Source organism: Balearica regulorum, chromosome 14 (genome assembly GCF_011004875.1).
Source record: "Balearica regulorum gibbericeps isolate bBalReg1 chromosome 14, bBalReg1.pri, whole genome shotgun sequence".
Taxonomy (NCBI): Eukaryota; Metazoa; Chordata; class Aves; order Gruiformes; family Gruidae; genus Balearica; species Balearica regulorum.
In genome coordinates, this window is record NC_046197.1 from 17,545,487 (window position 1) to 17,573,327 (window position 27,841).

The window sequence follows — 27,841 nt, forward strand, 5'->3', positions numbered from 1 at the left end:
AATATACATATTCAGCAACTCAAAAGTCAGGCCTTGGGAGAAGAAAATAGAAGCCTGATCCTGTGGCCAACTGATTTCGCATCTTATTCAATCAAAAGAACCATCTGAGCTGCAGTTGTAAAGAATGAAAGAGAAGACCCCAAAGGTGAGCTACAAATAATGTTATTCCCCTCCTCCTGAAGATGCACTTGTTTGTTTTTAAACACACTTGAGAAAATGCTTAAAAAACCCAAAACAAGAAAAAAAAACCAAAACACCAAGTAATATAGAAATTCCTGTACAAGAGAACATTAGAGTTCTGCAGAAGTGTTACAGTTTATTCCTTTAAGGCATTTCATAAGAAACATTTTAATGACACGTAAACAACTTTATTCCTTTAAGATCATTTGTCACTTAGGTACCATATGATGCATGATTTCCACATTTGAGCAGAAACTGCCATTCAATAGAAGACACAAGAACTTGAGTAAGCAATCAATGTCTCAGGATTGCAGTAATTAACTGCAACACATCATTTCATAAGAATTTGCATTTTAGAGTTTTCAGCCTCTCCCCCAAACACTGAACCCTTTTCTGAAGAGGTGTTCAGAAAAGAGAAAAAAAAGGGTAAGAAGTTAAAAAATACAATAGGTCTTTTTCTGCATGCAAAGAACTTTTGTATATAATTCACTTCTAATTCTCTTAGAATATTTCTTTCAGTCTCCTTTTTTTTAATTATTTAAAGGGAGAAGTATGCATACATTATTTAATTGATTTCTTTTAGTGTTTAGTACAGTGTTTAAATTCTCTACTGAGTAATAACAACAGCACAGGCAACAGGATTCCTTCCATGTGAGAGAGAAATTTCATCATCATATTAGTGCAGTCCTTCAATCCCATAAAGCTGCCAACTACAGTTACGAGTCTTCTGACTGAACACCTGCCATCGGGGCAGGATCGAGACCACTGTTTCATGTAGGCTACAAAGAAGTGATTACTTTTGGTCATTACCAACAGGTCTGTATTAAATTACATGATCTGGAAGTAAAAGCTTCTGCATTCGGTTACTAACTTGCTAAGCCACTCACAGTCTTCAAAGAGACTCAAACTCATACTGAAAGTGAATTAAATACAGTGTAATCACTAATACTGCATAATGTCTACTGAGAGAGTAAAAGGCCTAACACAGATCAATTCCAGACAGGTAAAATAAACAGCTAGAACACCAGAAAGAAAACAAAAAACTTATTCCTTCCAAAAAGTAGTAAGCACTGCCATTTACAAATAGTAGTGTTTATGTTAAAATAGAGAAGGGTACCTAAAAAAAAAAATAGCCTTGGCAACCAAATCCAAACAGCATGAGTGTAAATCAAAGCAAAACAAGAATTACTACTCCAGAAACGTGCAAGATGTTTACCTTGTATCAATTACTATTTAAAATGGTGGTTAAAAGAGATATTACAAAACTGAAGTGGGAAAAGGCTAAGAACTGCTATTCTGCATTAATATACAGTGTGTTTATGACAGCATTTTCCAATAGACAATACAAGTGTTTTTACACCACTCCAATATTTGTAAAAAGTATATTTCATGTGTACACTTAAAAAAAAATCACATTGTTCAATCTGAGGCAAATTAGCCGTAAAAGTGTAATTTTGCTTATGACAGATGTCAACCTTAAGATGTTAAACAACTACACTAAAAATACAGCTTGCAAGCTGGAGCTGCACATACTGAAACAGTTTCATAAATGTTAAAACAATCCCAAACTATGATATGTATTTATTTTCTGAAGTCAGTCTTCATAATTCTTGTCCCTACAGGACAAAGAGAAAAAAAATTTCCAGTTAAGACATATGCCTGTTTAAGTTCTACTTGAAGAAGGGGAAAAGTGTTCTGAATTTTTCAATAGACTTTTTTTCCCTTAGGGCTCAACTGTCACTTAAGCATCACAAGAACAAATTGAAATGTAAAACTGATTAGCTATACACAATGGAATTGGTCACAAAGGGATTTAAAAAAAAAGTTAAACCGTAAGATCCATTCTCCATATAGCTCACAGTATCCACACTGGAAGTTTCTCTAGAATTATAATAAGTTCTCTAAAAATAAGGCTGAAGATAGAATTTCAGCACTATGAAACAGATGAGATGGGATTAAGAGGAGAACCCATTTGTGTAAGTACTTTATCCAGCCACTGGAGGGGCCCATGAAGATGAATTTCTATCCAGCACGGGGTGCTCGTGACATCTTGTCGGTGATATTCAGCTCCCCAGCCCTATAAAAATGAACAAAATGTTATCCAACAAGTGGAGAACATGCTTGTCTTTCAAAACAACTGTACTAACAAGGAGCAGGAAATCATGTTTTAAGACACTTATCTGAAGGTAACTCACAATCTAGCAACAGCTCTTATGTAAAGGAAAAAATGTGAGGTTGGGAAGGAGTGGGTGGGAAGCTGCACCTGGAAGCCTGAATTAAGTCTTGTCTGCTACAGGCTTGGAGTGACTACACAAGCTCCTCCTTGGAGCACAATGCTGACTCGAAAATGACTCCTGGCTATGGCCACATCTCTCTGCTGTTTCTCCCTGCAGCTTCCTATTCTCCATGCTCTCAAACTGAGCAATATTTATCATAATTGACAAAACAAACAAGATGTCTTTTGGACAAGATGCAAAAAAAATCCTGGAAGGTCTAAGTCTAGACTCCATACTAAATCAGAAACGGACAGCATCTTCATTAAACAATGTTGAGAAAACACTATTGTGAGAATAACAGCACAGTTTGACTTCATAAACTCAAATCATGTCTTTTTTTCCATAATCATTTTTTTTAAAAAAAAACAATATTAACATATTTGAAGAAGTTGCAATTTTTTCTGCAGTCACTTATGCTCCTCTCACAGTCTTTTAGTGGTCTTGTAGTTCACTTTTTTCCTTCAAATTTAGAGCACCAGCTCAAACCTCCTTTAATAAATTTGGAGCAACCACAGTGATCAAATCCCTGTCCTGAATACTGAAGTAACTAAATATATAGCCAACATTCAATACAGCAATCTGTGCTTTTCCTTTCTCGATTCAATTTCCCTCTCCCCAAATGAACCATTTTCAAAACACTTATCATTAAGAACCACTACATCAGGTCAGAATAGCTTTGCTACATTGTTACAGTGCTAATGTAATTACCAATGAATACCCAAATCCCCAATAAATTTGAACACCCCCAAAATAATTTGTTTACCTTTACAAAACTCATTCGAATGGTGCACATTTTGGTGAGCTCATACACTGCTTCAAATCCATGGTTGACAGACTGAGCTAAAAGCTGAGCAAACTCCTGATTGTTAAAAATTTTCAGACTGCATCCACTAGGAATCTTGCATACAGTTGTTGGATGAAAGCCGTGGTGGTAGTTGCAGTTCCTGCTCTGTACAAATATGCTGCTATCACTTAAACACTCAGCATAGACTTCCCCACCAACATAGTAGAGATGAACTCCTTGAAAACAAAGATAAAAACATTTCAAATTACTTTTTTCCAGAAATATAGTACCTAATAAAACTCTCTCTAATTTAGAGACAAAGTAAATTTTCTGTTTGAGGAGCTTTTCAGAAAAACTTTTGCCCACACTGTAACATACTTTCTAATTTCAAAATACAGTAGGCTTCATTATACATCGGCCACTAGATGTCCTTCTCTCATCAATTACAGAATAGAATGAAAAAAATACTTCTACACATCAACAGTTATTTCAAGCTATCTTCCTAGAGAACTTATGTGGATTTTAAAACGCCAGTTTATAAAACTGGTAGCTTCTGCCTATGGCAATTCCACCAGAAATAAAAGCGTCCTGGGAGAAGGAGCAGTGATAGACTTGAATGAAAAAGTATATCCATAGTCTGCTCTGATTTTCAATGTATTTTATCAAGCAAAAGCAGAGGTAAGTCCAATTAGTTGCACAACTTAAATACCATCAAGGCTTTGCAGACCTTAAAATCAAAGCCCCTAGATTTATCACAACTGCCTGGATTCAGCTATGTACACAGATGCTTCCCTACCTTTATGTTCAGAAGCCTTTGTAACACTATGTCTGACTAAAAATCAATATATTAAAGTTGCTGATCCTTTCGGTATCCAAACACTGATTCTCACCACTATTTCAGCTGAGATTCTCATTCTCCTTCTCCCTGATCTCCCCCCTTTCCCCCACCCACCACTGTTATATTTATATGGTTGGGATACAATTCCGCTTGGCAAGTCTTCCTTGCAACACACTGAGAATCCACTCCGGACTCTCCCGTGGTTTGCCAGATGAGGCTGCAGCAAGTCAGCAGATGCAAGTTAATCTTTCAGACAGCAGCAACTGTTGTGAACATTGCTAAATCCACTCGGGACTAAGGTAAGAGGAAGGTTATGCAGAGGAACCAGTGGCTTCATCAACTATAAGCAGCTGTCAGAAAACGTGGGGTGGGCAAGAATGCATTTTCACAACACAAACCTATTTGTTTAAAAAGACAGGGACCACCACTTGCTAGCTAACTTCTTCTGGGTAAAAACCTTCCGAGAGATCTCTGAAGAGGGGAGTTGGATAATATAACAGTCTGAAAAGATGACAGATACTTCTAATTGTGCATTGGATTATTTTTGAAGCCACTTATGCTTGCAATGCAATGCTTCTACAGAAAAAAAAAAAAAACTTAGCAGACAGAATTAGGTAGTTTTAAGGAGGCAAAAAACCAAGACCTTCCAAAAAAAATCATAAATAAATAGTATTTTATCCCAAAACATTCTTAATTGTTCTCAACTGCTACCATAAAGTTTTAGTTTAATAATTAGTATTAGAGATGTAGACATTTTAAAGCTCACTGCAGTCAATACTATTCTACAACATGATGTTGTATCCTTGCTACATTTCTGACCTTAGGTAGATGCACAAGATTTCTGCACCAGTACCATTGCAAGGGGTAAGCCAAACCAAAAGAACCTAACAAACCACCTAGGCCCCAGAAAGCAGATGTTCCCCTTTATAACATCAGATTTTTCTCGGACAGCAGCATCGCAATGACAAGTTTCCAATAAATATTAATATAACTCATGGTCTCCAGATTATCTGCAAAAATTTGCCATATTTACAGTAGTTTCTAATTAAAAAAAAGTATAGGATATGTCCTGAAGATATATTACAAGCAACAGTGACTTTGATCGAAACTGAAGATCAACTGTACGAAATTATCTTAGGTGTTATAAAGGCCTCTAGATATGTACAACAGAAACAGGGTTCTCTTCTCAGGACTTAGTCAAAAAAAAAGAAGATATTCAGAAAAGGAGTACTATATTTTAAGATAATCCAAGCGCATTCCATCAAAGATGAAAATCGTGCATCTTTATGTGCTATCAGCCAAACAGTACGGGAAAACTAGAAGATCTTGCAAAACCTGCTGTCTCCAGGAATCCCTCCCACACACATACACACCCCATGGATTCACTCAGACAAATGAGCCCTTGCAGTTTTGCATTAGCACTTCAAAGTCATCCAAGATAGACAGCAGCGTAATACCTTGCATGAACAACAAAATAAAATAACAGAGACTATCAGAACTCCTGCAACATGTTTCTTGGTACTGAAACACAAAATTCTACAAACAGACTATCATTAACCGTAACAAACAAGCCCCTATGGCAATATAGTTTGGTAAGGAAGAGGTAATACTTAAGTTGAAGTAAAAACAAGGACTTAGCTCCTTAATCACACGTAACACAACTAAGCTTTACCTTTTCCAATATGTCGTCTAGTGTTCTCAATTGTTGAGTTGCGATTAACATTTGAGAGCAAACCTAAGCAGAACCTGTTTTTATTATTGGAGGGATCTGTAAACCCATCTACTAAGACACTTGTAGAAGATGCATGAAAAGCCTCCCCAACACGATTATTTAATTCATAATACACAATCGAACACCAGTGTTTGGGTTCTTCATAGGCAACAGGCTGAACATCTGAAAATAAGCAAAATGGAAATACCAGTTTACATAAGTGTTAAAATATTAAATATAAAGTGTAAAGCAGGCCTTCTAAAATATCAACACATAACTGTTGAGTAAGCTTTTAGTTATGATGGGCAAGAACTGTCCTGATCAAGATCTTAATGATTTTCACTTTCATGCATTTTAGCTAGTCCACTGATTTCAAAATTATTTTCCTATTTTAAGCCTGAAACAAAAAAAACTACACAAAAATTATAAATGACACCGATATCAGGTGAAACATTATTCTTCTGTCCACTTAAAAAAAAATATGTTATAATTGGTATTTTAGGACTCCCATTTTCAGAGCTTCTGTGCATATACAATTCCAACAGCAGGCAAAGGTAGCAGAAAAGACTAATTCTGAGAAATTAAAAACGTTCAACTTTTTGTAAGCCATACTATGCACCTGAGGCTTTAAAAGCAAGAGATGCAAAGAAGCAAGACAAATTTTATTTCTCAATTCTTTCTGTTACAGCCCCAATTTGCCTTGGAGGACTGCTTCCACTTATCAACAAGGTTCACTGTGCCATTTGAAGTTACTCATTCAATTCTGTCACGAGTTGTAAGAAGCCAAACCGTGTCAATTTTACACCATACTATACAACTTACCTCTGGTAGATATATTTGGCATGATTTGAGGGATCATTGTATTGCTTGTGTCCATAGACTGAGAATTATCCTGCCCCATTTGATCATCAGGGGGCATATATGCCGGAGGTGGAGTATCAGCTACAAACATGAAAAAATAAGAATAAACAAGAATAAACCTCAACAATTTAGAATATTTATTCATTCTACAGTTGTAAACACACAAAATACACTCTTGAACAAGGAGACGTTAAAACATTTGGACCCATTTTCAAAGTAACCTGAAGACAACCCAGCCAGCTGTCTTTACAGTAAACTCCTTCAACAGTTGGATTCTTACCTATGGGACTAGTAACAAGATTGGACACTTGAGAAAAACTAAGAGATGTGCTTTTTTCTTTTCGCCTTTTTTTTTTTATCTTTAACTGCATTCCTACAGCTGGACAACTATAGTTCCCAATCTTTGTCACACAGCCATTGGCTTTCTTGCCTACTGTCTTCTCCACAATTAAAAAGAACGTAGTAGAAGAAATAACTTTATTTGCCGTAGCATAGTGAAGGCCTAAAACAGGTTGTTTGGGGTTTTTTTGCTGCTTCTGTAGGCTGAGTTCATTATAAAAGCATGGATCTCTGCATCCTTCCATGCAGCACAGTAGTCGGGGTACCAACCCACTATTATCCCCTATTTCAGAAATTCCCTCCTGACACTATTAATCTATCCATCCTAGTGATCACCATACTTATCCAAGAGGGATACCCCACTCTTTTTGCAGCACTGGGCAACCAGAAAGAACAAAGGTGAGGCCACTGAGCTACTGCAAAAATAAATTCTTTAATCTATTAACTTCTTGACTTTATAAGCCACACCAATAACCAGAGTCGATAAGGCTTCTTTTCTCTGCCCCTATTGTTGTTTTTTCCCCTATTTTCACTCAAATTGGTTAAGTTCCTATCAAAAACTTGCTTTCTTTTTTTTCCAGTTAAATACCACACGTAAGTGTCTTTATTCAGAAAAAGACATCAATAAACTTCTTGCTCAGCCTCTTAAATCTGCTTTTTCATTGCTAAATATTCTTCTAAAGTATGCATCAGTTATTCTCCACTGAAGCTGTGCAAAATAACTCACTACTATTGTATCCCTGACAAAAAACCTTTGGAAAAATGAAACTGTAACAACTAACTCTGGTGACAAAACTAGGATGAAAATCCCCTAAAATGCAAATGAAAAAGCAATTTATTGCAAGTATCACAAATTCCTGAGGTAGTAAGTCACAACAGTATGTGACACTACAATTATTTTTATTAATTTGACTTTTAGGCAGTACTTACCCGGTAGCTGAAACGGACTGGATGGTCCAGAGCTAGCTGGGGAGCTTGGGTAAGTGCTGCTGGCTGGAGAAGGTGGATAGGGACTGTTTGGCGAAATGGAAAATGGAGTGCTGTTGGGTTGCTGGAAAGAATCTGGAAATGTCGCATTGTGTGGCATATGTGGTTCATTGTGGCTTAGGTTCCTGAACTGAACTAGTAGACTGTGCTGTGGATTGAATTCACTATGTCTAGGCACTAACACTGGAGGTAGAACTGAAAAACACAAAATACAGGGAAACTTAGATTAAAAACTGAGATAGAAAGAAAGAGATATAAATAATGTGCTCATCATGGCGATTTCAACACTTGGAGTGGAAAGAGGAGTCGGGGATTCATCTGTCATGCCTTTATCCTATCCTGTCTCCTTCATTATTTTACATTAGTCTTCATGGAAAACTCAAACTTTACTCCCACAAAAATTAGAGCAGAAATCCACTTGTATTTCATGCAACTGGAAACAGACCTTTTTTAAAAAAAACAAACAAAATAATAGTCCACATATGACATATACCAAGGTACTGATTTAGAAGTGCAAGGCTCACTGTATGCGTACATTATCAAATCAGTGAAAACGGACATACAGTCTATGTTACTATAGTCAAACTATATAGTTACACGCAGTCTTTTTCACTGAAGATAAACAAAATCTATACTATAACCATCGCTAAGCTGGAATTTTAACTTTTAAATTCAAGAGTGCTGGAGTCTGGAATTGAAGTGCTACAGCAGAGCACTTGAGCACTACAGCCACTTGCAGTAGAGTTACAACCATTTTGTGGAACAACAGAAGCAACTTTTCACTATACTTTCCAGAGCAGCCTACTTCATCTCTCCTACTCGTAACCACAATCCTCACCTTCTCCCATGGCAACATGCCTTAGCAGCAGCCTTGCTACCTGACATAAATTTGGTTCGTACCTTGCTCTAACTGATGACCACTCTTCGTTCTGTTCAGCTCTGCTGCTTGCTAGTGGGAAGTCAAGTGGGGAACACTGTATGCTAGATTTTTTTTCTTTTAATCCCCTCAATTCATGTCACTCACTGATGAAATAGTAAGCCACTGAAAGAAGGCTACCAAGGTCCTTGCAAGGACTGAGGTTTTTAAGCAAGTTTCTCAGAGAAACTGGAGTCTTTTGATTACTGCTTTCCTATTTTCTTGTAAGGACTTTGCCACTAACTTTAAGGGTAGCAGGCTTAAAAGATCTGTGGGAAGTGTGATTTACTGCAAAAAACCCAGCTAGTACAGAATGGGCAACACATCTCCCCAACATCAAGAAACTACACTTTGAACATTCCTCTTCCAAACTACCCCATACACCAAATGTAATTTCTTATCTAGTTCTGGAGGAGGAGCAGGGAGTGACAAGGGAGGTTAATAGAGATTTCGTTCAGTTTTTAGGCAGTCATGTTCAAACATACCTGGGCTCTCCACCCTCTTATAGTGGTATGGATTGATGCAGACTTCCTTCTGTTTAGATCCAAAAGGAAACTCACAAATATCCAATGGCTTCAGCTCGTGATGGCTTTGTAGATCAGGCCAACGCCAAACACGACAGTAAATTACATGGGGAAGGCCTTTTCTGTGAGAAACTTGAAGTCGTCCATCTAAAGAGCGGGGGATAGTAACACACTTGCTGGGCTGTCCTGGACTGCTCAAGGCTTTCTCCAGTTCTTCCATAGCACCTTTTTTCTTTTTCAGCTTTTTTACCAAAGCATCAACAGCTTTTTCTGCCCATTTTTCCTCTTCATCTCCTTGTTTCCAGCCCAACAGACGCTTTACAGCTGGGCTAGTAAAGGAGAACAAACTGGCCATTGACGTCATTTGACACAAGTCTTCAAAAGGTTTGTTGGGTTTTGTCTGTTGGGGTTTTTTTATTTGTTTTTTCAAATAAATGTCAGTGTATACCAAAAGCAGTTATTGCCACTGATGAGCTGTATTATTTCTTGGAGGCTGACAAATGAACATACAGATGTCAGTGATGAAGTCTTCACATCAAAAATAATGATTGATTCCTCCAATTTACTTCTATTAAAAAGATAAGTTAACAAGTAATTAGTAAACAAGTAAAGAATGTGGTAGAACAAAAAGGTAGATACTAAAAGAATGTCTGCTTCAACCCTAGCCATTGCACCTGATTTTATTTCAAAACAAAATCCAGAAGTACTAGGACCTCACCCCAAAGCTAAATAAAGTAAAATGCGATCAGAGTCCCCAGTTCTTGCATTACTGACCAGTGGAAAAAAGGACAGTCAAGGGACCAAAGGGACAGCATGGCTTCTCTTAACCATGTTCCTTAAATCCGTGAGTTTCCTTCAGAAGCCAGGCTTGGGGAATATGCTTTAAAACTGGTATTATATCCCTGTCGCAGTGCTTCACCAGAAGACTTAAACTTGCTGTGAAGAAACAGGGAAAAGACATGGTGGAACCAGTAGTTCCACAGCCAGAACTGTACAGAAGTACTAAGCTTCTCAAAAGAATCTTTATTTCCCAAAAGGAGAAAGTACTAAAGCATCTACTTGTTCCTGAGCTCTAATTAGGTACCCTGGTTTTTTTGGTTGGTTGTTTTTTTTTTTTTTAAAAAAAAAAACACAAGGAAGAAACTGTAGATAACAGAGAAAAGCAATTAAAAGAAAAACCCCATAAAAACCTCAAATCAACCCCTCCCCAGTCACTCAGAAAGGTGGTCAACCTTTTCAACTGTAGCTATTTTTATGCTGCACTTCCTTATATCTTTTAAGAAGAATATTTGAAGCACTGGATATTTTTAGCCTTTGGCAAAAAAAAAAAAAAAAAAGTTGTTTTCTTTTCCTCAGAAAAAGACAGGGGGGAGACAGGCATGGCAAAGTAAGTACTAGAAACGTGACCTTTACTACAAACTGCCTCAGAAAGGAGAGGAGAACAACAACACTGCAACTCAAACACTGCTAGTGAATGGTGGTGTTTTCTACCACTCATCAGCTCTAAAGCAAATCCTCCCCCCACCAATTTAAGGAGTAACGATGACAAGAGGAAATGATGTGCTGTGGCAACGAACTGATAAGAACTTGTAAAATCCCTTGTGAATACTAAATAAGCAAGTATAGACAATGAGCAGCTGGCAAAAAGCAAGAGCAGAGCTAAGAGAAAGGATGCCAATAACAAAAGATGCTTCCTTTCTTGCTACAGAGACTGCCAAACAACATTGTCTCTCAACTTTTCATAAACCGTGGTGAAGTAGAACACCTAATATACCCCAGACACTAAATCTGCACATAAGAGAAAAAGGTGGTGGTGGCGGTGGGGAGCAAGATTTAAGTACCTCTGTCCTTGTTCTCTTAGATTGCTACCTTTAATCAAGTGGATCTTTTTTCCTCCCATCTGTGATTAAAAGTAATCTGATAAGGCTTTTTTAAGTGTCTAGGCACATTTGCAAGCTCAGTCAGACACATGGATAGGTACTTTCCTATAACAGAACCATATATTAAGCATCACCAGCCAAAGGTACAGCCAACGTCCCTAGACAAAGCATTTGTAGTGTCCCGCATGTAATCACGCTAGATTTTCTACTGGGGAGGTGGACGGTGAGGAAAGCAAGGAACAGACCCAAGGACACTCAACTACAAAGAGCGTAAGTTAAAAAACTTATAAACACCCTTTACAAGAAAAAAAAATCAATTTATTTCACACAGTAGCTTAATCCCATTGCTGCTGCTTTGATTATTCAGCTTTGTTTCAGTAATATGGAAAAAACTGGGAAAAGCAAAACAAACAGAAAAACTGTTTGAACATCTTTCTTCCTAAGCTCTCATGAAAAACAAAATTAAAAGAAGACATTAAAAGAACAAAAGTATCTCACTGCTTCAGTAAGTCCTTAGAAGAGGGTATTGCAAAAAGAAAAAAAGAAAAAAACAATTTTATATCACCTTATATCTTCAGAAATAAGGACAGGTCTGCACTTTAAGTATAAATTCAGTTCCCTAGAACTATTACACGAGAACCTTTGCACCCTTCAAAGTAACAGGAAATACATAAAGGGAGATAAACTTGGCCAAGAACACAGACTAAATTTATTCTCTTTACTGAGGATAAAAGTTTAGTGTTCTAAAAAGTAAAAGCTGTTTACAGTCGCAATTAACTTACTTCCAAGCCTTGTGTACATTCAATAGCTGTAAGATATCAGCAGTTGCTCACACCCCTAAAAAAGGAAATGAACCCACCTAGAATCTCAGACCAGCAAGAAGACAATTAGAAAGTTCTATTTCTGTTTCTCGGCTATGCTTTCAAAGAATCTTAAGAATCAAGGCAGAACATACACTAGAAATTCCTATAGTTAAGTCGAGCTCAGAAGAGATTTCAAGAAACACCTCTTGGCTGTTGCCACTCTGATCTATTCCATTACAGCTGTCCCATCTATATCATGCAATTGAGTTTACAGATCTATGATTCTATTCTATGATCATGTATAGTATGGGGTTTTTTCTTTTTTTTTTTTTTTTTTTTTTTTTTAGTATTTTGAACACAGTAACTAGGAATGAAATTTTACTGGTTGTGTATCATTTCAACATCATTTACCCACAAGTATGCTCATGGAATAAACAAGCTAACTAAAAGCAAAGAAAGTAGGAACAGTTCTACTAAAACGATGCTTTGCAGTAACTATTATTTATAGGGCAAGCATCAAGAGAATTTTGATAAATTACTCTGTCCTACAAACTATGATTTTAGAAATAATCTGCTTGGAGTAACATAGTTAACTCTAAAAATTTTACTATAGTCTGAATACCTATCAACAAAACCAAAACCTAGTAGAGCAAGTATTCCAGAAGCATCGTAACAGATTTGATCAAAACTATTTCAACTTATTCAAAAAAAAGTTTCCACATACATGCCTGTACCGTAACCACTGAAAAATGAGACTGTTGAAGTTGAAAACTCTAATAGCATTTACCGTAAATCCATTCTGGCCACCCATGAGGCTTTCAAGACTCTTCTGCTGAAGCGTATTTTTACCTGTTCAAGAAAAGCAAGGGCAAAAAAAAGAAACGCTGCAACAAACTACTAATAGACTTTGAGAAGTACAAATGCCACTGAATTTATCTTGTTATAGGCCTTTCGGAAGTTCATTTTGGAAGGCAAAAATACTGACGGCTTACAGCTTTTGCTTTTTTCTTAAGAAAACAAAGTAGAATTAAAAAGCTTCATGAATTATTTGTACAGTAAAAGTGTTTCCTTCTTTGGAGCTATTTAAGGTCACAAAGCAGTAGGTTCAGGCATTTATGTAGAAACCAAACATTTTCATGTCGAAACTGCAACTCTTGTATGGTTTTAAGATTTCTGAATGAGTGGCATAAACCACATTTAGAACATTTACTTGCATTTCCTGTAATTTCAGCATCTAATTTTTGAAAGGTTTCAAAGTAATCACGGCATCTGCTAGGAACAGCTTCACCAGATCATCTATATTTACAATCAATTTCTTCCGAGGCTTTCAAAGTGCGTGTTATGAGCTGTGATTGCAGTACAACAGTGCATCACTAAGATTTGAGTACAGAAACAAATGCTTTAAAGAGTCAGATTTTTGTTCATAGTGTTGCACAAATTACTCGTAGTGTTACACCTCTAGACGCAGTTGGTAACAACTTCCATGGGGGAAAAAAGCTTTCTTAAACTTACTTAAGAGGCTGAGGGTCTATTATGCATTACCTTCTTTTATTAAATAACTTTTCAGCTGAAAAACGTGCTATTTAAAAAAAAAAAAAAACACAAAAAACCCAGAACAGCCACAAACACTCTTTAAAGAGTGAGTGTAATGCATTGCATGGGGTAGCATGAGGGGGCTTTTAATGGGTGAGTATAAAAGGAAGTAATCGCTGTATCAAAATTAGACTTTGGGGCATGCATTATTTATACATTTAAAGTTCTTGATAACGACTACAGCAAATGGAAGGAAACCAGTGGCGTGAACAGGTCCATTGTTTGAACCCCTTCTTAATACCTCATCAAGCCAGCTAGATATAAACAAAGTTGGCTAACAGCAGAACCTACAAATTGCATTTTTTTTGTGAAGACGGGAGAAACAGACCACCTTTCACCTACCATCACAAATACTAAGCAACTCAACTACCTTTTGGTTCATCTTCTGAGATTTTTGTAGCCTACTATATTAAACTGGCAAGTTAGCAGATTAATTTGATTCGCTATCAAAGAATCTTGTGGCTAAAAGGGCCTGAGCAGGACTTGCAGCAGAATGGATCAATATCAAATTACATACGGTGTATTTATTTCAATAAGATGCAGTTTTTATGTAACATGTTCTGCCATAGATTCCAAACTAATTTCCCACCTGCAAAATCTAAATTTAATGTACCATTAATCAAGCAACCCATCACCCCAAGCAGCATGGCAATGCATGATGCTTGTCACAAGCGTAAGAATAGAACGGGTAACAACTACAGAATCCTCATCCTTTCCTACCGCCAATACTAAGCTTGTATTGCAAACGTACGAGCACTGTTCTTTTCCTGCTTAATTTACTTGTTTGCAAATTAAGAAAGCTTCCTGTAGTATCATACCCAATCTGAAATAAGGAACTTCACTGTTCATGATTAGAAGCTGCTTTGAGACTCAATTTCATAATACAAACAACCACTTATAAGTAGCTTACACAATTGGTAGTTTATTAGAGTTGCTGCAGATTTGCAGTTAAAACTGTGTTTTGCAGTCAGCTCTTGTGCTTAACTTTATTGCCCCTTCAAACTTAGAAATGCTCAAGTATTTTGACCCCATACACACAACCTATTATATATTCATACAGAAAGCTCAGAAACTCAATTCCAGTATATTAGTACATATTGTGCTACATTCAGTTATAAATATTTTCTTTACAACTATCTAAAACTACAACCTCACACATCAATTTCAGCTGGTTTTATTATGGTCCTTCTTTCCTTCTAAATTTCCTGACAGGAATTGCACAGGATTGTGCTCGGGTATTATTATCATTTTCCCAAGTCCACATCTTACATTGCAGCCTAGCGTAGTCCCATGCAATGGCACACATTAGAACATCTTGAGGATAAATGCAGAAGAAATGTTAGCTCCACAGTTTTTCCACACACATCAAACATAAAATAAATCCTAAGGTTACAAAGTGGTTAAAAACCTTGGGTAATAAACTTGAAGAGCCTACATATTCCATACCATTGCCACAGCCTCTCAACAGAAAAGATTTTTCTTCAATTATCCTGTGCAACATCTTAGCCATGATGAATATCATCAATGACAGAACTAATTTTTCCCCCTCCTCCCCTGAAGGGTAAGTAAAAGCTGAAAGGAGATTTTATAAATGATATCAAAAAGGAACTTACAGTATTTTCATCAGAACCAGGCCTGCATATCCAAATGCACATCCAGTTAACAAAAACCTATGATAAATGCTTTTACACTAGCGCTAGATTTCTTTGCTTCAAACATGCCTTGTAAGGCAATATATTCTAACTAATCATACATGTAAACACGAACAGAAAAGAATTGTCTGCTATCTTCAAGTTTTACTAACCATGACTGCTCTCAAAAAAAAAAAAATTATTGACAACTTCAGACATGGCTTTCTCGCACAATACTACTTCTTTTCATTTCCACATCTGTACATCATCTAACACAGCTTAAAAAAAAACAAACTGAAGCGTTTAACTCTGTCAGCTGAGAAGTATTTAACCAGCACTCTCTTAAAAGAAACATAACAAAAACTCTGAGGCCAAGCACAAGCAGCAAGTAATACACTGTACATGGAAGAAGTGGAATCATAAAAACCATATAGCTCAGATAGAAAAAGTGATGCTTCTGTTTTTTCTTAAAGTCTTCCCAAAAATTACTGTTAAAAAAAAATACAAATTATAACGATTTATATCACAAAAGAGGTCCAGTCAGAAAGAGTTTACCAATAGAGCTCCACTATATTTCAAAAGCACCCTCACTTCCAACTGATGCCAAGAAAACCTCAGAAAAAGCGTAATCAAAGAACAGAAAGTTTTTAATTTCTTTTGCATCATGGCAAAACTTGAGTTTAACTGTGATACAGGGGAGGGGAGAGGGAGGGAGAAAACCCAAAAACTTCCTAAGCCTAAAAAAGTTAGTATCTATTTCTTAAGGCATCCACTTAGAACACAAAAATACAACACTCACATGGCCCTGGTGTCTGCAACTGCTCTAATTACTGAGCAATTAGCTTTTGTAGAAGTTCTCAAAAACTACAAATTCCTACAAATTCCATCTTAGAACCAAAATCTCTCTCCCTTAAGTGTTTTGTCAGAACCGCACATTTTCTCACACTTCTGTTTCAGTTAATTGGCACTTTCCAACAGAAGCATTATGCTGAAAAATGCCATCATCAACAGCAGTCAGCACAGCTGAAAGTCAGCCCTGAAACTGCCTCATGTTTTTAAGGTTATTTAAGATCTACTCTAACCACAGCAGATAACTACAAGTTAGCATCCATTTCTTAATTAAAATTATATACAAGAGCATCACTCAATTTCACTAAACATGAAAACAAAAGCCTATGCCTCCTTTGGTAGGACATGGACAACAAAGTGGGTGATTAGGAATGACCTCAGTACTACACCTGGAGAAAAAAAAGGGAAAATAAAGGACATCATCTAGTTTTCACAAACCCCAAAATATGTTAAAAGATTAACAAGCTGGACAAAGCCTCATATGTAAGACCTTCACTAAAGAGTAAAATCCTAAATGCTGCCACTAAACATGTGAATTGGCAACAAAAAGTGTAACCTGAAAGAAGGGACTGTACGCTTTCATAAAGCTTTAAAAGAGGGGAGGAAAAATAAAGATGTATACGTGTGCGTGTGTATACACTTCCACTCCGACTGAATTGCATTAAGACTGTGACAAGTTTACAAAAGCTACAGGATTTGGAGGGAACACTGACAATAGTAATTCAGCCAGCTTTTTTTCCCCTTGCACAGAATGAATGAATGGCAAAGTATTCTAAATTTGTCAGTTTGTGACATCCACTGACCCAGAATTCAGAGACACTACCTCATAGTTGGTGGATCAGTAGCAGCGATTCTGACAAAGATCCTCTGTCAAGGATGACAGTCCTGGCAGGCTCAACCTTGGTGGTAGGTCAGTAGGGATACAGACTTGGCAGGCGGCGTTCTGCACCTTGCCAACCCACACTAGTCAAGCACGCTGAAGTGCCAGCCAAACTTTTCTACGTGGTCACAGGAACACGGCTCAAAAGGCTTCCAGAAAACAGCGCAGAAACTCACGCTGTGACTAACGATAACTGCAAAAGTCTTAAATTACTGTTTGACTTGCCTTTAATGAGCTGTGTATCAACGTTAGCAATATCTAAAGCGTTCTCAGCTCACACAAGAACAAGTCTTTTCATTCTGAGCACAAGCTGCTCTCCTTACCTGTTGCTATAAAAAAATCATCTAAAGATCTTTAAAGAATAAACATTACAACTTTAAAATTAATTTCAGCAAATCTATCATAGACATTAGAAGAAAGCTGAATCAACGTGAAAAATTTAACTGGCAAGGAAGGAAGAAACAGGGACTTGCACAGAATTGCCATAGCAGTATTTTTGCAGGTATATAATTCAGCCAAGAGCAACAAAAGAGTTTTTAGAGTTTTCTTTAGAGAAAATAGAGGACATTTTTCTGAAATTAAAAGTGTCCTCTGGAATATTAAAGAGCACAACGTAATTCAAATAAACTTAAAAATATACATGACACTTAACAGAGCACAAGCACTCCATCTTGAAAGACAGGATTTGTTCCAGCTCAGATAACATTCTATCATCGTGAAAACTCTGCACAGCTCACCCACTCAAGGTGCAAGATGAAAAATCTGACTTCGTAACAAGAACCAAGTAGCACAGGGTCCACAACTATAGTTCCATCAGAGGTTAAAACTCCAAACCTCAAACAAAAAACACCTACCACAGCTGTAAGCAGTTGTGATCTTTTGTCATCAAGAGAAAGAAGTGCAGAGGAAGCCTCTCTTCCTCCTTTCCCATTTCCCACCCCCATCATGGCTGTCCATCTTGGGCTTTCACTAGGAAAGCTTTCTTTAGGGGAGAAAAAAAAAAAAGAAAAAAGGAAATTCCTCCCTCAAGTGTATTTTCTCCACATTTGAAAGGAAAAGAAAGGTTTGACAAAGGCAGGTACCCCAAAAAGCATAAGGTTTGCTGGGGTTTTGTCTTGTTTTGCAAAAATAAGTGCTAGCACTTAGCAGTAATTTCAAGGCCAAGCGAACAAAATTTTACTATCAGAGGTAAGAGTAACCCACTATCAAACAGTCAGGATTAAGACATTAAATCCAACAGCACCCTGCACAGAGAGGGCACTCTCAAAAGTTACAACACACTAATTATGAAACATCTTCAATTAAGTTATTTGCTGCTTCTATTAACTTCCACTACCACCAGCTGCCAACTTCATAAAGCATTACAGCTTTTAATGAGCACGGGCACATGACTGCAATAGTGTGTTTGCACCTTTTTTTTTTTTCTCCTCGCTTTGCTTAAATCAAATTCTGTCATTCCTCAGAACATCAGAAAGATACTCTCTGCAGAACTTCCATAACTGAGATATACAACGAACAACGCTCATTTCAGTTTTCAGTATTTTAAAGCCACCAGGTAAATTATTTGAAATTAACAGAGGAATGAAAACCAGCAAGAGATTTCATCTGAACCCATCATGTACTGACAATCTAATTTCCCATGACAAGGCAAAACTTACAGGCTGATGCAAATTTTGACAGTTATTCCTTTGGGGTTTTGTTAAAGGAGTCCAAGTCATTCAATAGCTAAAATCTCTAAATCCCTACAGATTCCACCAAAAGATTCAACAACTATTACTGAACCTACTCAATAATATATTCGACAATTACCGAATCAGTTCTTCCCTACCATATTTTACTGAGAAATAACTTCATTTAAATAGCTTAAACTCACATCAGAAACTACACAACTGGAACAGAGCACAGATCACTTGATTTCCAGTCTTGTGCTTTTAACCGCAAGACCATATTTCCTCTATTAAGTTTACAACCCGCAGAAAACAAAAATTGCCATTCTAAATCACTTAAGCGGTCCATCTGTTGTCAGGCAGCTGTCAGTGCTGGATACGCGCAAGAAAGGCCACGGTGGACAAGCGTGTGTGCCCTAACATCGCCTCTTTACCCACGGATCTGAAACACGCGGGTTTGTTACTCTCCCCTTCGGTCGGTCAGGCCTTAAGGCAGCTGGGAGCGGAGCAACTCGTCTCAAAAAAGAAGAAAAAAAAAAAAAGAGAGAGAAAGAAACAAAAACCACCGAGCCTCTTATTAGCATTGCAACAGTTTGCTCCTACAGTTACGTGCACAGACTTATTTTTATCAGCTCGAAGCGTGTTTTAACAGCCCAGCAGCGCGGTCCTGCGCTCCCCTCTCCCTCCCGGCGCTGCTCCTTCCTCCTCCTCCTCCACACGCCGCTCACCGGCCCCCTCCCCCCTCCCGCCCCCCGGCAGCCCCCGGCCCGGCCCGGCCCGACCCAAAGCCTGTCACCACCGGGCCCGCGCGGCCGGGGGGAGGCCTCGGCCCCTCCAAGTTTCCGAAAGGGCCCGTTTCTCCCCCCACCTCCTTCTCCTCCTCCCCGGGAACCCGAACCGCAGCGCCCCGACTCCGCTCGGCGCTGAGGAGGCGCCGCTTCCCCCCCTCACCCGACACCCCCCCCACCCACCCCTCCGGGCCGCCCCAACCCACCCGGCACGGAGCGAAGCGGCCTCCCCGCCACGGCGGTACGGGACGGGTGTCCGTTAGGCTGGAGGCGCCGGCTGGGCCGCGGCCGCCCGCTCGCAACAAAACTTTATTGGGAGCCCGCGGAGGGGACAGCGGCGCGGCGGCGCCGGCGGGGCCAGCGCCGGGACCCGGATGTAGGCGAGGGGCGGGGGGGGAGCGCGCGGGCGGGATCCTGGGGGCCGCGCATGCGCAGCGCCGCCGGGAGGAAGCGGACGCGGCGGGAGGGGCCCGGTCGGGCGGGCTGAGGGGCCGCGGCGGAATCAAAGCTGTAGCCGCAAGAGAAAGTGAAATACATAAAAACCTGAGGTGGTTGGGCTTTGTTGTCGAAAAAGTAATTTACCCCAAGACGGAGGAATAGAAAGGCGTCCTCGAGCTGAGCGCGGTCCTGCGGTGCCCCCCTGACGCGAAACGCCTCCGACCGGGCCTGCCCAGGCCCCTCATGGCGGCCGGAGGGCCAAGGCCTCGCTGCGGTGCCCGGCGCACAGCTGGGGCTGAGATCCAGCGCTCTGTCCCGCCGGTACCGTGTGCTGCCTTCCCGACGGCTGAGACCGTCCCGCCGGCCGCGGCCCTTGCGCTTGGGGCTGTTTGGTGGCACTGGGTTTTAGCCACGGTGCCGAGGTGCAGCTCGGGTGCTTCCGATGGCTGCATCTCGTAGTAACTAAAACCACAAAGCTTCAAGAAAACCTGTTAACAGTGTTAGGAATGACTAAACAGGACTGTACGGTTGAGGATTTTCATGCTGTGTGTAATGGCGGTATGGACAAACTCCTGCTTTTCTCACAATCTACCTCATCGTGTGAAATAGAAGTGACCACAGTTTCCTCAAAGCTGTTTTTTGAACAGCACAGAGGGAAGGTGAGGTACCAGGCCAAAACCACCTCCAACGTGCCACACCACCACCAGACCTTGATTAAGCATACTGCAGGCATAATTGTTTCTTGTCATTTTTAACTAAACTGATAGGTAAATTGAAGAAGAATTGGGTTCTGTGTCATGACTTGATGTCAGCATGTTTTCATTTTTTAAATTGCCTTCAATAAACAAAAGACTTTCGGAACTCCAAAAACCTGAATTTCCACTAGATCTAAAGAATGTCGTTACTTCCATTAAAATCTATAATAAAAATCAGTTGTCCGTTCAAAGGCCTCTCATCGTAGGGAAGGACTGGCAAAGTCTTGTTTCCCGCACAGAAGAGGAGATACCTTAGAGCAGTGCGTGGGAGGCTGAACCGCATTCAGCTCTGCTCTTCTTCACTCAGTTCACAAGCAGGTGGAACCGCTCGCCACAAAGTGCTTTTGAGGCCCAAACTTTGATGGAATTGAGAAATTTAGCTTTATATGGGCAACGGGAACATCCACAATTAGGGGAAAGTATTTCACGCTTCAGCCGACAAAGTAATTTTAAGAGGAAACTTTTCCTACAGGAAGATTACTTCATAACCCAAAGGCTGTCTTCCTCAGAGGAGGCCGATCGGAGCCTGTTTCAGACATACAACTGAACTAAGCCGAATCCTAGTCTGATCCACCACAGAAATTCCAACAGAAGAGTTCCTCTGGCAAAAATATTGTGTAGGAACAGATAAATGGGGCAAAATCATAATTTGTACATAAATACGTCTCTCTTGTAGGACGTGTAAGTACACCATCTTGCAGCAGTTAAAAATCTGGCATACCAATTGCATTGGGCATGCCAACTGAATCTTGCTATCAAACAAATTCCTTTTGGAAAAAAAACCAAGCAAATGTAATGAAAAATTATTTTATATATACATATAAATGTATATATGCAAATACATATATAATTAAGGTAAAAGAAACCCCATGAAACCCTGTGTTTTATTTGTGTAAATTAAAGGTAAAACATCTACCAAAAAAAAAAAAGAAAAAACAACCAAAAAGCAATGTAAAGTTTCTAGAAATGGAAAAATATCCAGTGAGCCAAATTGAAGTTTCAATTTCAAATATATTTAAGCCTTGAAGAAATTTTCTTCTGGTTCAAAACTATGTGGCTCTTGATTATTTTTTTATGTAAACAGAAGGTTTTAGCACCAGTGTACTCTGATCAGATCTATACAGAGGTCAATTAATAGCCCAACAGGATATCTCCACTAAAGTTCAGGACAGCGGTGAAGGAGCAAGGCTTTGGTGTAATTTAGTCACAGAACAGAGGTAACCTTTGGGGACTCCGATGTATCTCTGCACCAGCAATTGTTCTACTTTGGCCAGGCAGTCCAAAATATGGGACAAAAAAAAAACCCCTGTTGGTGTTTTTCCAAATCTTTTGTGTAACTTAATTAATAAACCAAGTAACAAACAACAAATTGGCAGCAGGCATTTTAGGTGTTGTTCGTGTGCCAGCCACGATGTCCCTATGAAACAAAATGTTCTCCTATTGAGAAGTTACAAAACAGTTGTATGTTGTCAGATGAAGCTACAGCGCAGAGCTCCGATGTGCTTCCTGCTGTGGAGGTTTTAGCGTTCCAGTGGTGAGGAAAGCGGAAGGTGTGCATGCAAGTGTAGGGGAGAGGACAAGGAAAACTCATCAGTTTTCCAAAACTATCTCAGTTTAAAACTACAGGCAAGTTTGGCATGTCTTCTTGCAGCACACGACTCCTCAGCAAGCAGTGATTCTTAAGCACAATGTACAGGCTATTTTGGAGTATGGGAATAATGAATATGACCTACCGGCCGAAAAACAGGTTTTCTCTTTTTTTTATTGCCATTTTGGCACAGACTAATGTTGAATGGCCAAAGACCAAATGTCTAAAGTCAAGTTATCTCCATCTAGTTAATGGGACAGAGTAACAGCCAAAGTAAATGACATTTGCTATCTAATGATTCAAATCTATATATCCTTAAGGTCACAGTAAAATTAACACCAGTTTCACCACTCTCTACTTCATGCATGGTTTCCATCACTGAAATGTCTAGAGCCCAGCTCCAGTGGGTCCACTCTAATATCAACAGAAGGCTTGCAACAAGGAGACTCGAGGCATCCTGAACACAGGTTCCAGAAATCACGTGATTTCACAAATTCATGAATTTTGCAACGCATGGAACCAACAATCCTCTTTTAGCATTGGCAAACCTAGATTTTCCAACAAAGACATACAGCTGTGATAATCCAAGGAAAAATGACTCCCCAACCTTCTACTTACCTGAATGTTTTAATTATTAATTGTGTGTTCAGATTCTGCAGAGACAACTGGTTTATACCTTTGTTCATACATTTGGTCCTGCCTTGTACAGTCAACTGAAGTACAAGTACCTGTCTCACATTCCTTTGCGCACAGTCCAATGGCAACGAAGACAGCAAACTGCCTTCTCGTAAACCTAATGCTACTGTAGATGTTTATGTTGGAGCCAGCTGTAACCTTACAGTCTGATCAAAGTGCAAAACAATCAACAAAAGAACTACCACCGATTTGCATCAGGCCTTGCATGGTTGAGAAGCAATCATGAAGTTCAACAAGTATCTTAAATTACATTATTTTGATTTTTCTCTCCAGATTTTGAATATGATCTCTGTATTAATGAGATCTTTGGTTAGAAATGATTAGTTTGAAAATCAGGTAGACTGTTTGAATTATAAGGAAATGGTCTTGGAAAAAAGTTGCTTTATTATGAAACTTCAGCCTTCCGGTGACTTCTAAAATGACTGCATTGTTCAACTTCATTCCCTATCAACTTTCTAAATTGCTGGGGGGGGGTGGGAGTGAGAAATTTAAAAAACAAAACAAAACAAACCCACAGTTACTATGTCTCTACCCATAATAAAAGTTGGCAAAGCCACTTTATAACTATGTTAAGAAAATTCCTGTAGTGTGAAAGATGGTTTGGATATTTAAACCAAATCTCGCTTAAAAGCAGAATTGGGGGAAATGGATAGGATAGCTCAAGAAAGTTCCACTCGCACAGCTGTCAGCTGAGGAGAAATGGGGGAAGGGGCAAATGGTGAGAAAGGAATTTTTTTTTTTTTTTTTTTTTGGCAGTGAAGAGAGGAACATGCCATCCCTGTTTTAAAAGTTTCAGGGTGGGAAAGGCTAAGGAGGGGCTAACATACTATACATACCTTTACGTATATTTTTGAGGCAGAAAAACAGTGTTATGTTTGAGCAGAGTTCAGCAAGTGGAAAGGGAGGTGGCGTTCGCTCTGACCATTTGGTCCTCTTAAATACCCCCGCAATTTACAGCACGCTGAGAACAAGCACAATAGATGATAAGTGGCTGCCTCACAACAAGAACGCAATACAAACATTGTTTACATCGCATCACATATGTAAGAAAATGGAAAAAAAACCTGTTCAGTGTCTGGAGGAAATATATTAAAAGTGTTTATCTACAATGCCCCTGGTGGTGTGGGCTCCTGTGAAATTACACTCGCTGGCTCCCAGCCTTTGAATTCTAGGAGAATAAGTTACGTACCCTGTTATGGTTACAGCCACACTTCGGGGTACCTTGCATGACTCAACTCATGCACCAGCACAGAGGAAGGGAGAGAAGAATTAGTCTTGTTTCCTGAAGCTACAGATATAAGACATTAACGTGAAATGGCAGACCAGGAGAGGGAAAGGCAAACCAAAGATATACTTCCCAGGAAGTTTAAAGCTGCAAACTTTTCTTCCTAGACTGGAAGAATAAAAGAGATCAAGCATGTAACTGAATCCTGGTGCATCTATGAAGATGTTCAAAACAAAGACATGTAAAGGGTTTGTAAGTTCAACTCCACTGTGTCTTTTCACACTCTACAGAATAAAACTGTGAATATACTGGGGGTGATATATCCAGTTTAACAGATCTGAGAATCAACTAAGGGTACAAAACTGAACAGGCAATTCAAGAACTAAATGTCTGAAAAACATATTAAAAAGACAAAATCCTAAAAAAGGAGAGAGGCTACTGCAGGAAGAGTAAGACTTACAAGAAGTAATAAATAAGAGAAGCTTTTGCCTGAGAACCATCGTAAAGTCCACATCAGAGTGTGAACCCTCTTCCACTGACACCTGTGGACAGAGTCTGGTCAGGGCAGAGTACTGCTAAAGTGGATCTGCTTTTGGGCCAGGGGTGGAAACCTTCCCGGAGGAATGGAAAAAAACATGCCAGCTGATTAACACGAAGTAATACACTGCTGTCACAGAGGAAACGATAAAGAATTTTAAATGGCTATTCCTCCAGTGTTGTTGTTTTTCTAGACCATCCCCCAGCTTGCCCTCACCATTACATCAGCAGAACAGAAACATGTAGTATTCTCCTTCTTCTAAATCAGTGATTTTCAACTATTTCCAGAATATGACCTCATGTTATAAGAACACTTCCTGGAGTCTGACACCCACTACTAAGCTCAGAAAAAAGATAGCCCCTGCCTCCTAAAAGCTGCCTGCAACAACCAAACCAAATACCTGTGGACAACAGAGAAGCTGGACCATAGAAGAAGCAGTACAGAAAGCGAATGATTCTAACATCGCAGTTAACTTCCTTCCATGTACCATAACCACATGATCACTATGAGGTTTTTTTTTCTTTTATGAAAACTCTGCTCAAAATTAGCCATGAACAAAATTGTGTCTTATTTTCTTCTTAAAGATTTGCTTCCTTCCCTACTACTTGTTTAACGTCCTACACTGTTAGCCAAACACGGAGCCTCCTGGGTGTATTCCTCAACATTATCGCCTGCACAGACCCAGTTTTTCCAAGGGGTCTCCGCTCCCCAGCCCGAGCGCAGCCTCCTGATGCTCCCTTTTGGAAGTGACTGGCGTTCGGGTGGGACGCATTCTTGCTTGGGGACAGCGAGGAGATCTAACGTGCAGCCTCACGCTCAACATAATCATCTGCTGACACAGTCACGAGCTGGAATTCCATTTCTTGTAGCAATAGTTGGGACCAACATCCACAATAACTGCGCACTGAAAACTTGTATTTGTGGCTCTATGGCCAAAACCACAGGAAAACTATTTTTAGCGCAACAGAGCTCTAAATAGTGGAAGCACTGAAAATTTAGCTCGCACCATGGGCCAAATTCTTCTCCTGGTTACACCCACTCTATGGAGAAGCTTGGATAGAATAAACAGAAACACTCTGAAACAGAAATTAAAAGAAAAAGGAAACTTTTGCTTATGAGTAAAATCAGTATTTTAAACTTTAAATGAAGAAAGGTACACATCCTCCAGCATTTCCTCTGGAAATAAAGGGAAGGAAAAAGGAACAGTTTGAAATAGAAGCTATCTATTACAATAATTGTACCTATTACGATAAAGGTAATTCATCCCACTATATATGTCTGAACAATGCCTATAGCTAAAATCTCGCTCCATTCATTATGCAGATACTTTAGGCTTAGACCAGTGAAGAGGACACTGAGTTTATCGGTATCTTGAGAGAAGACAGAGATGAGTGTAGCCTGTGAGTCACAAATCAGGTTTTAATAGCTAGACCTACACTTAATTGCTCACAAGCCAACTTTCTAACAGCAGTTTATCACCCCAGGATTTCACAACACAAAACAATTAGTGATGGCAAAGCTTTCTCAGGTAGGAACCGACAGGACCTGACTTTCTCCTTCTGGGTGTGTTTCTACCAGAGTCCCCAAGTTACAGGATGCTGGGCCTTTACAACTTGTATTTAAATTTCGTGGCACACTTAGGGACACAACCTTCCACCCTCATGACCAAAGACCTGGGTTTAATAATTTCCTCCACAGTATCAAGATCTGCATAAACAAGCGTAATAATGTTGATTATAAAATTAAAGGGCTTTTGGGCATAGTGTAGTGCAGGTTTTGGGCGGGATGCTGCAAGCTATTTGCTTCTCTTCGCCAAACTTCTGCAGAAATTGTGTTTTCCTTTTTTGTTAGGAAAACAGGGAACTGGATCATTTTCTAAAACAAAAATGAAAACTTTTTGGAGAGGCCAGTAAGATGAGGCAATCACAAAATAGGGCTAATAATAATAATGTTATTTTTCATTCACTATTTTATTGTTGATTTCTTCCACTCTTTAAGCACCGCCCTATGACATGTATTTTAAAAGGAGATACAGGGACGAAAATCAAAAGGCAAACAACACATTTTCAATTTTGGTTACATTTTTGCAAATCCAAAATAAATTAGGATTATTGCTATTGTCTAAACACCTTTGTATTTCACACAGTGAAGGAAACATAAAAAGTTCATAAACTTTTTTGCTTCAGCTGCTTAGCTGGGCCCCATGTAAGGCGCTGTCACTAAAATAGTTCACAACCCTAATTACAATTCACCACATCTTGGGAATGACATTTAGGATTCTCGAGGCGCTTTTAGATAATTTTTAGACTCCGCGTAGAAGCTCAGCTGTCACGAAGTCGGTTTTATTTTGTAACAGATTTTATCCTTTGGAATGTTATGTTTGGATTGAGCTGAAGATACGGAAAAATACATGCAATATAGTTTGCTTACCCGACTGAAATATAACTCCTAAAACAAAGCTGAAACTTTCTGTCCTTTAATGTTCATATTCCAGCCTGTGCTTGCCTATAGCTGTTTAGATTTGGAAGTTGGGGGGGGGGGTAGCAGAAAAAAACTCTCCCTTACTGCATTATTCTGACTCCATTAGTGTAGTCAGAGAGAATTCCTGCTCTTTATCCAGTAATTAAATAAATATTTAACATTGTGGGATTTAATTGGAATCCCAGAAGTTAACAATAGCCTCTGCTATCGGTGTCGCTACCTCAGGGGTTCTGTTTTCACAGGCGTATATTTAGATCTCGGCCACATCGCCCACTTGCATTACGAGTAGTACAACACCCCCCCAGCTCCCTAGGAAAAAAAAGAAAAAAGAAAACAAACAAGAAGCTCAGTAAAATCTGGAAACTTTTATAAAGTGACGCCATCTCTGCGGATCTCCTTCCCTCTGCTGCAAAACATACTTCAAAGCTTAAATTAAGTGGCAGGCAGGCTCTCATGAAAACAAAACCCAACCACCACCAATAACAAATGAACACAGCTTTACCTTCCAGAAAATTACTGCAGCTCCATTTTCTGACCCTTTATTTTTTCACTAGTTCCCTTCCAAGAGATTTCTATTTCTCTCATGCTGGCGGCAGGGCGGCTGGGGAGGAGC

General features: G+C 39.2%; 1 protein-coding gene across 3 annotated transcripts; it reads right to left on the reverse strand.

Moving 5' to 3' along the window:
- Positions 1 to 272: 272 nt before the first annotated feature.
- On the reverse strand, positions 273 to 27,841 carry SMAD5 (SMAD family member 5). Of its 3 annotated transcripts, none has more exons than XM_075766837.1 (7): positions 27,731 to 27,841; positions 9,378 to 9,984; positions 7,920 to 8,171; positions 6,612 to 6,731; positions 5,751 to 5,972; positions 3,220 to 3,476; positions 273 to 2,257 (listed from the first exon to the last, which is right to left on the reverse strand). In XM_075766837.1, the coding sequence occupies exons 2-7, from the start codon at positions 9,778 to 9,780 to the stop codon at positions 2,114 to 2,116; spliced, it is 1,398 nt and encodes a 465-aa protein (XP_075622952.1). In that variant the 5' UTR covers positions 9,781 to 9,984; positions 27,731 to 27,841; the 3' UTR covers positions 273 to 2,113. The 3 variants fall into 3 exon arrangements, with proteins under 3 accessions (XP_075622952.1, XP_075622950.1, XP_075622951.1); XM_075766835.1 differs by lacking the exon at positions 27,731 to 27,841 and adding an exon at positions 19,714 to 19,882; XM_075766836.1 differs by lacking the exon at positions 27,731 to 27,841 and adding an exon at positions 17,278 to 17,381.

Coding starts and splice junctions, on each gene's coding strand:
- SMAD5 (XM_075766837.1), bottom strand. CDS start 9,780: ATGACGTCAATGGCCAGTTTGTTCTCCTTTACTAGCCCAGCTGTAAAG. Junction 8,172..9,377: donor TAAGAGGGTGGAGAGCCCAG/GTATGTTTGAAC, acceptor TGTGTTTTTCAG/TTCTACCTCCAGTGTTAGTG. Junction 6,732..7,919: donor CAGTCCGTTTCAGCTACCGG/GTAAGTACTGCC, acceptor TCATGTTTGTAG/CTGATACTCCACCTCCGGCA.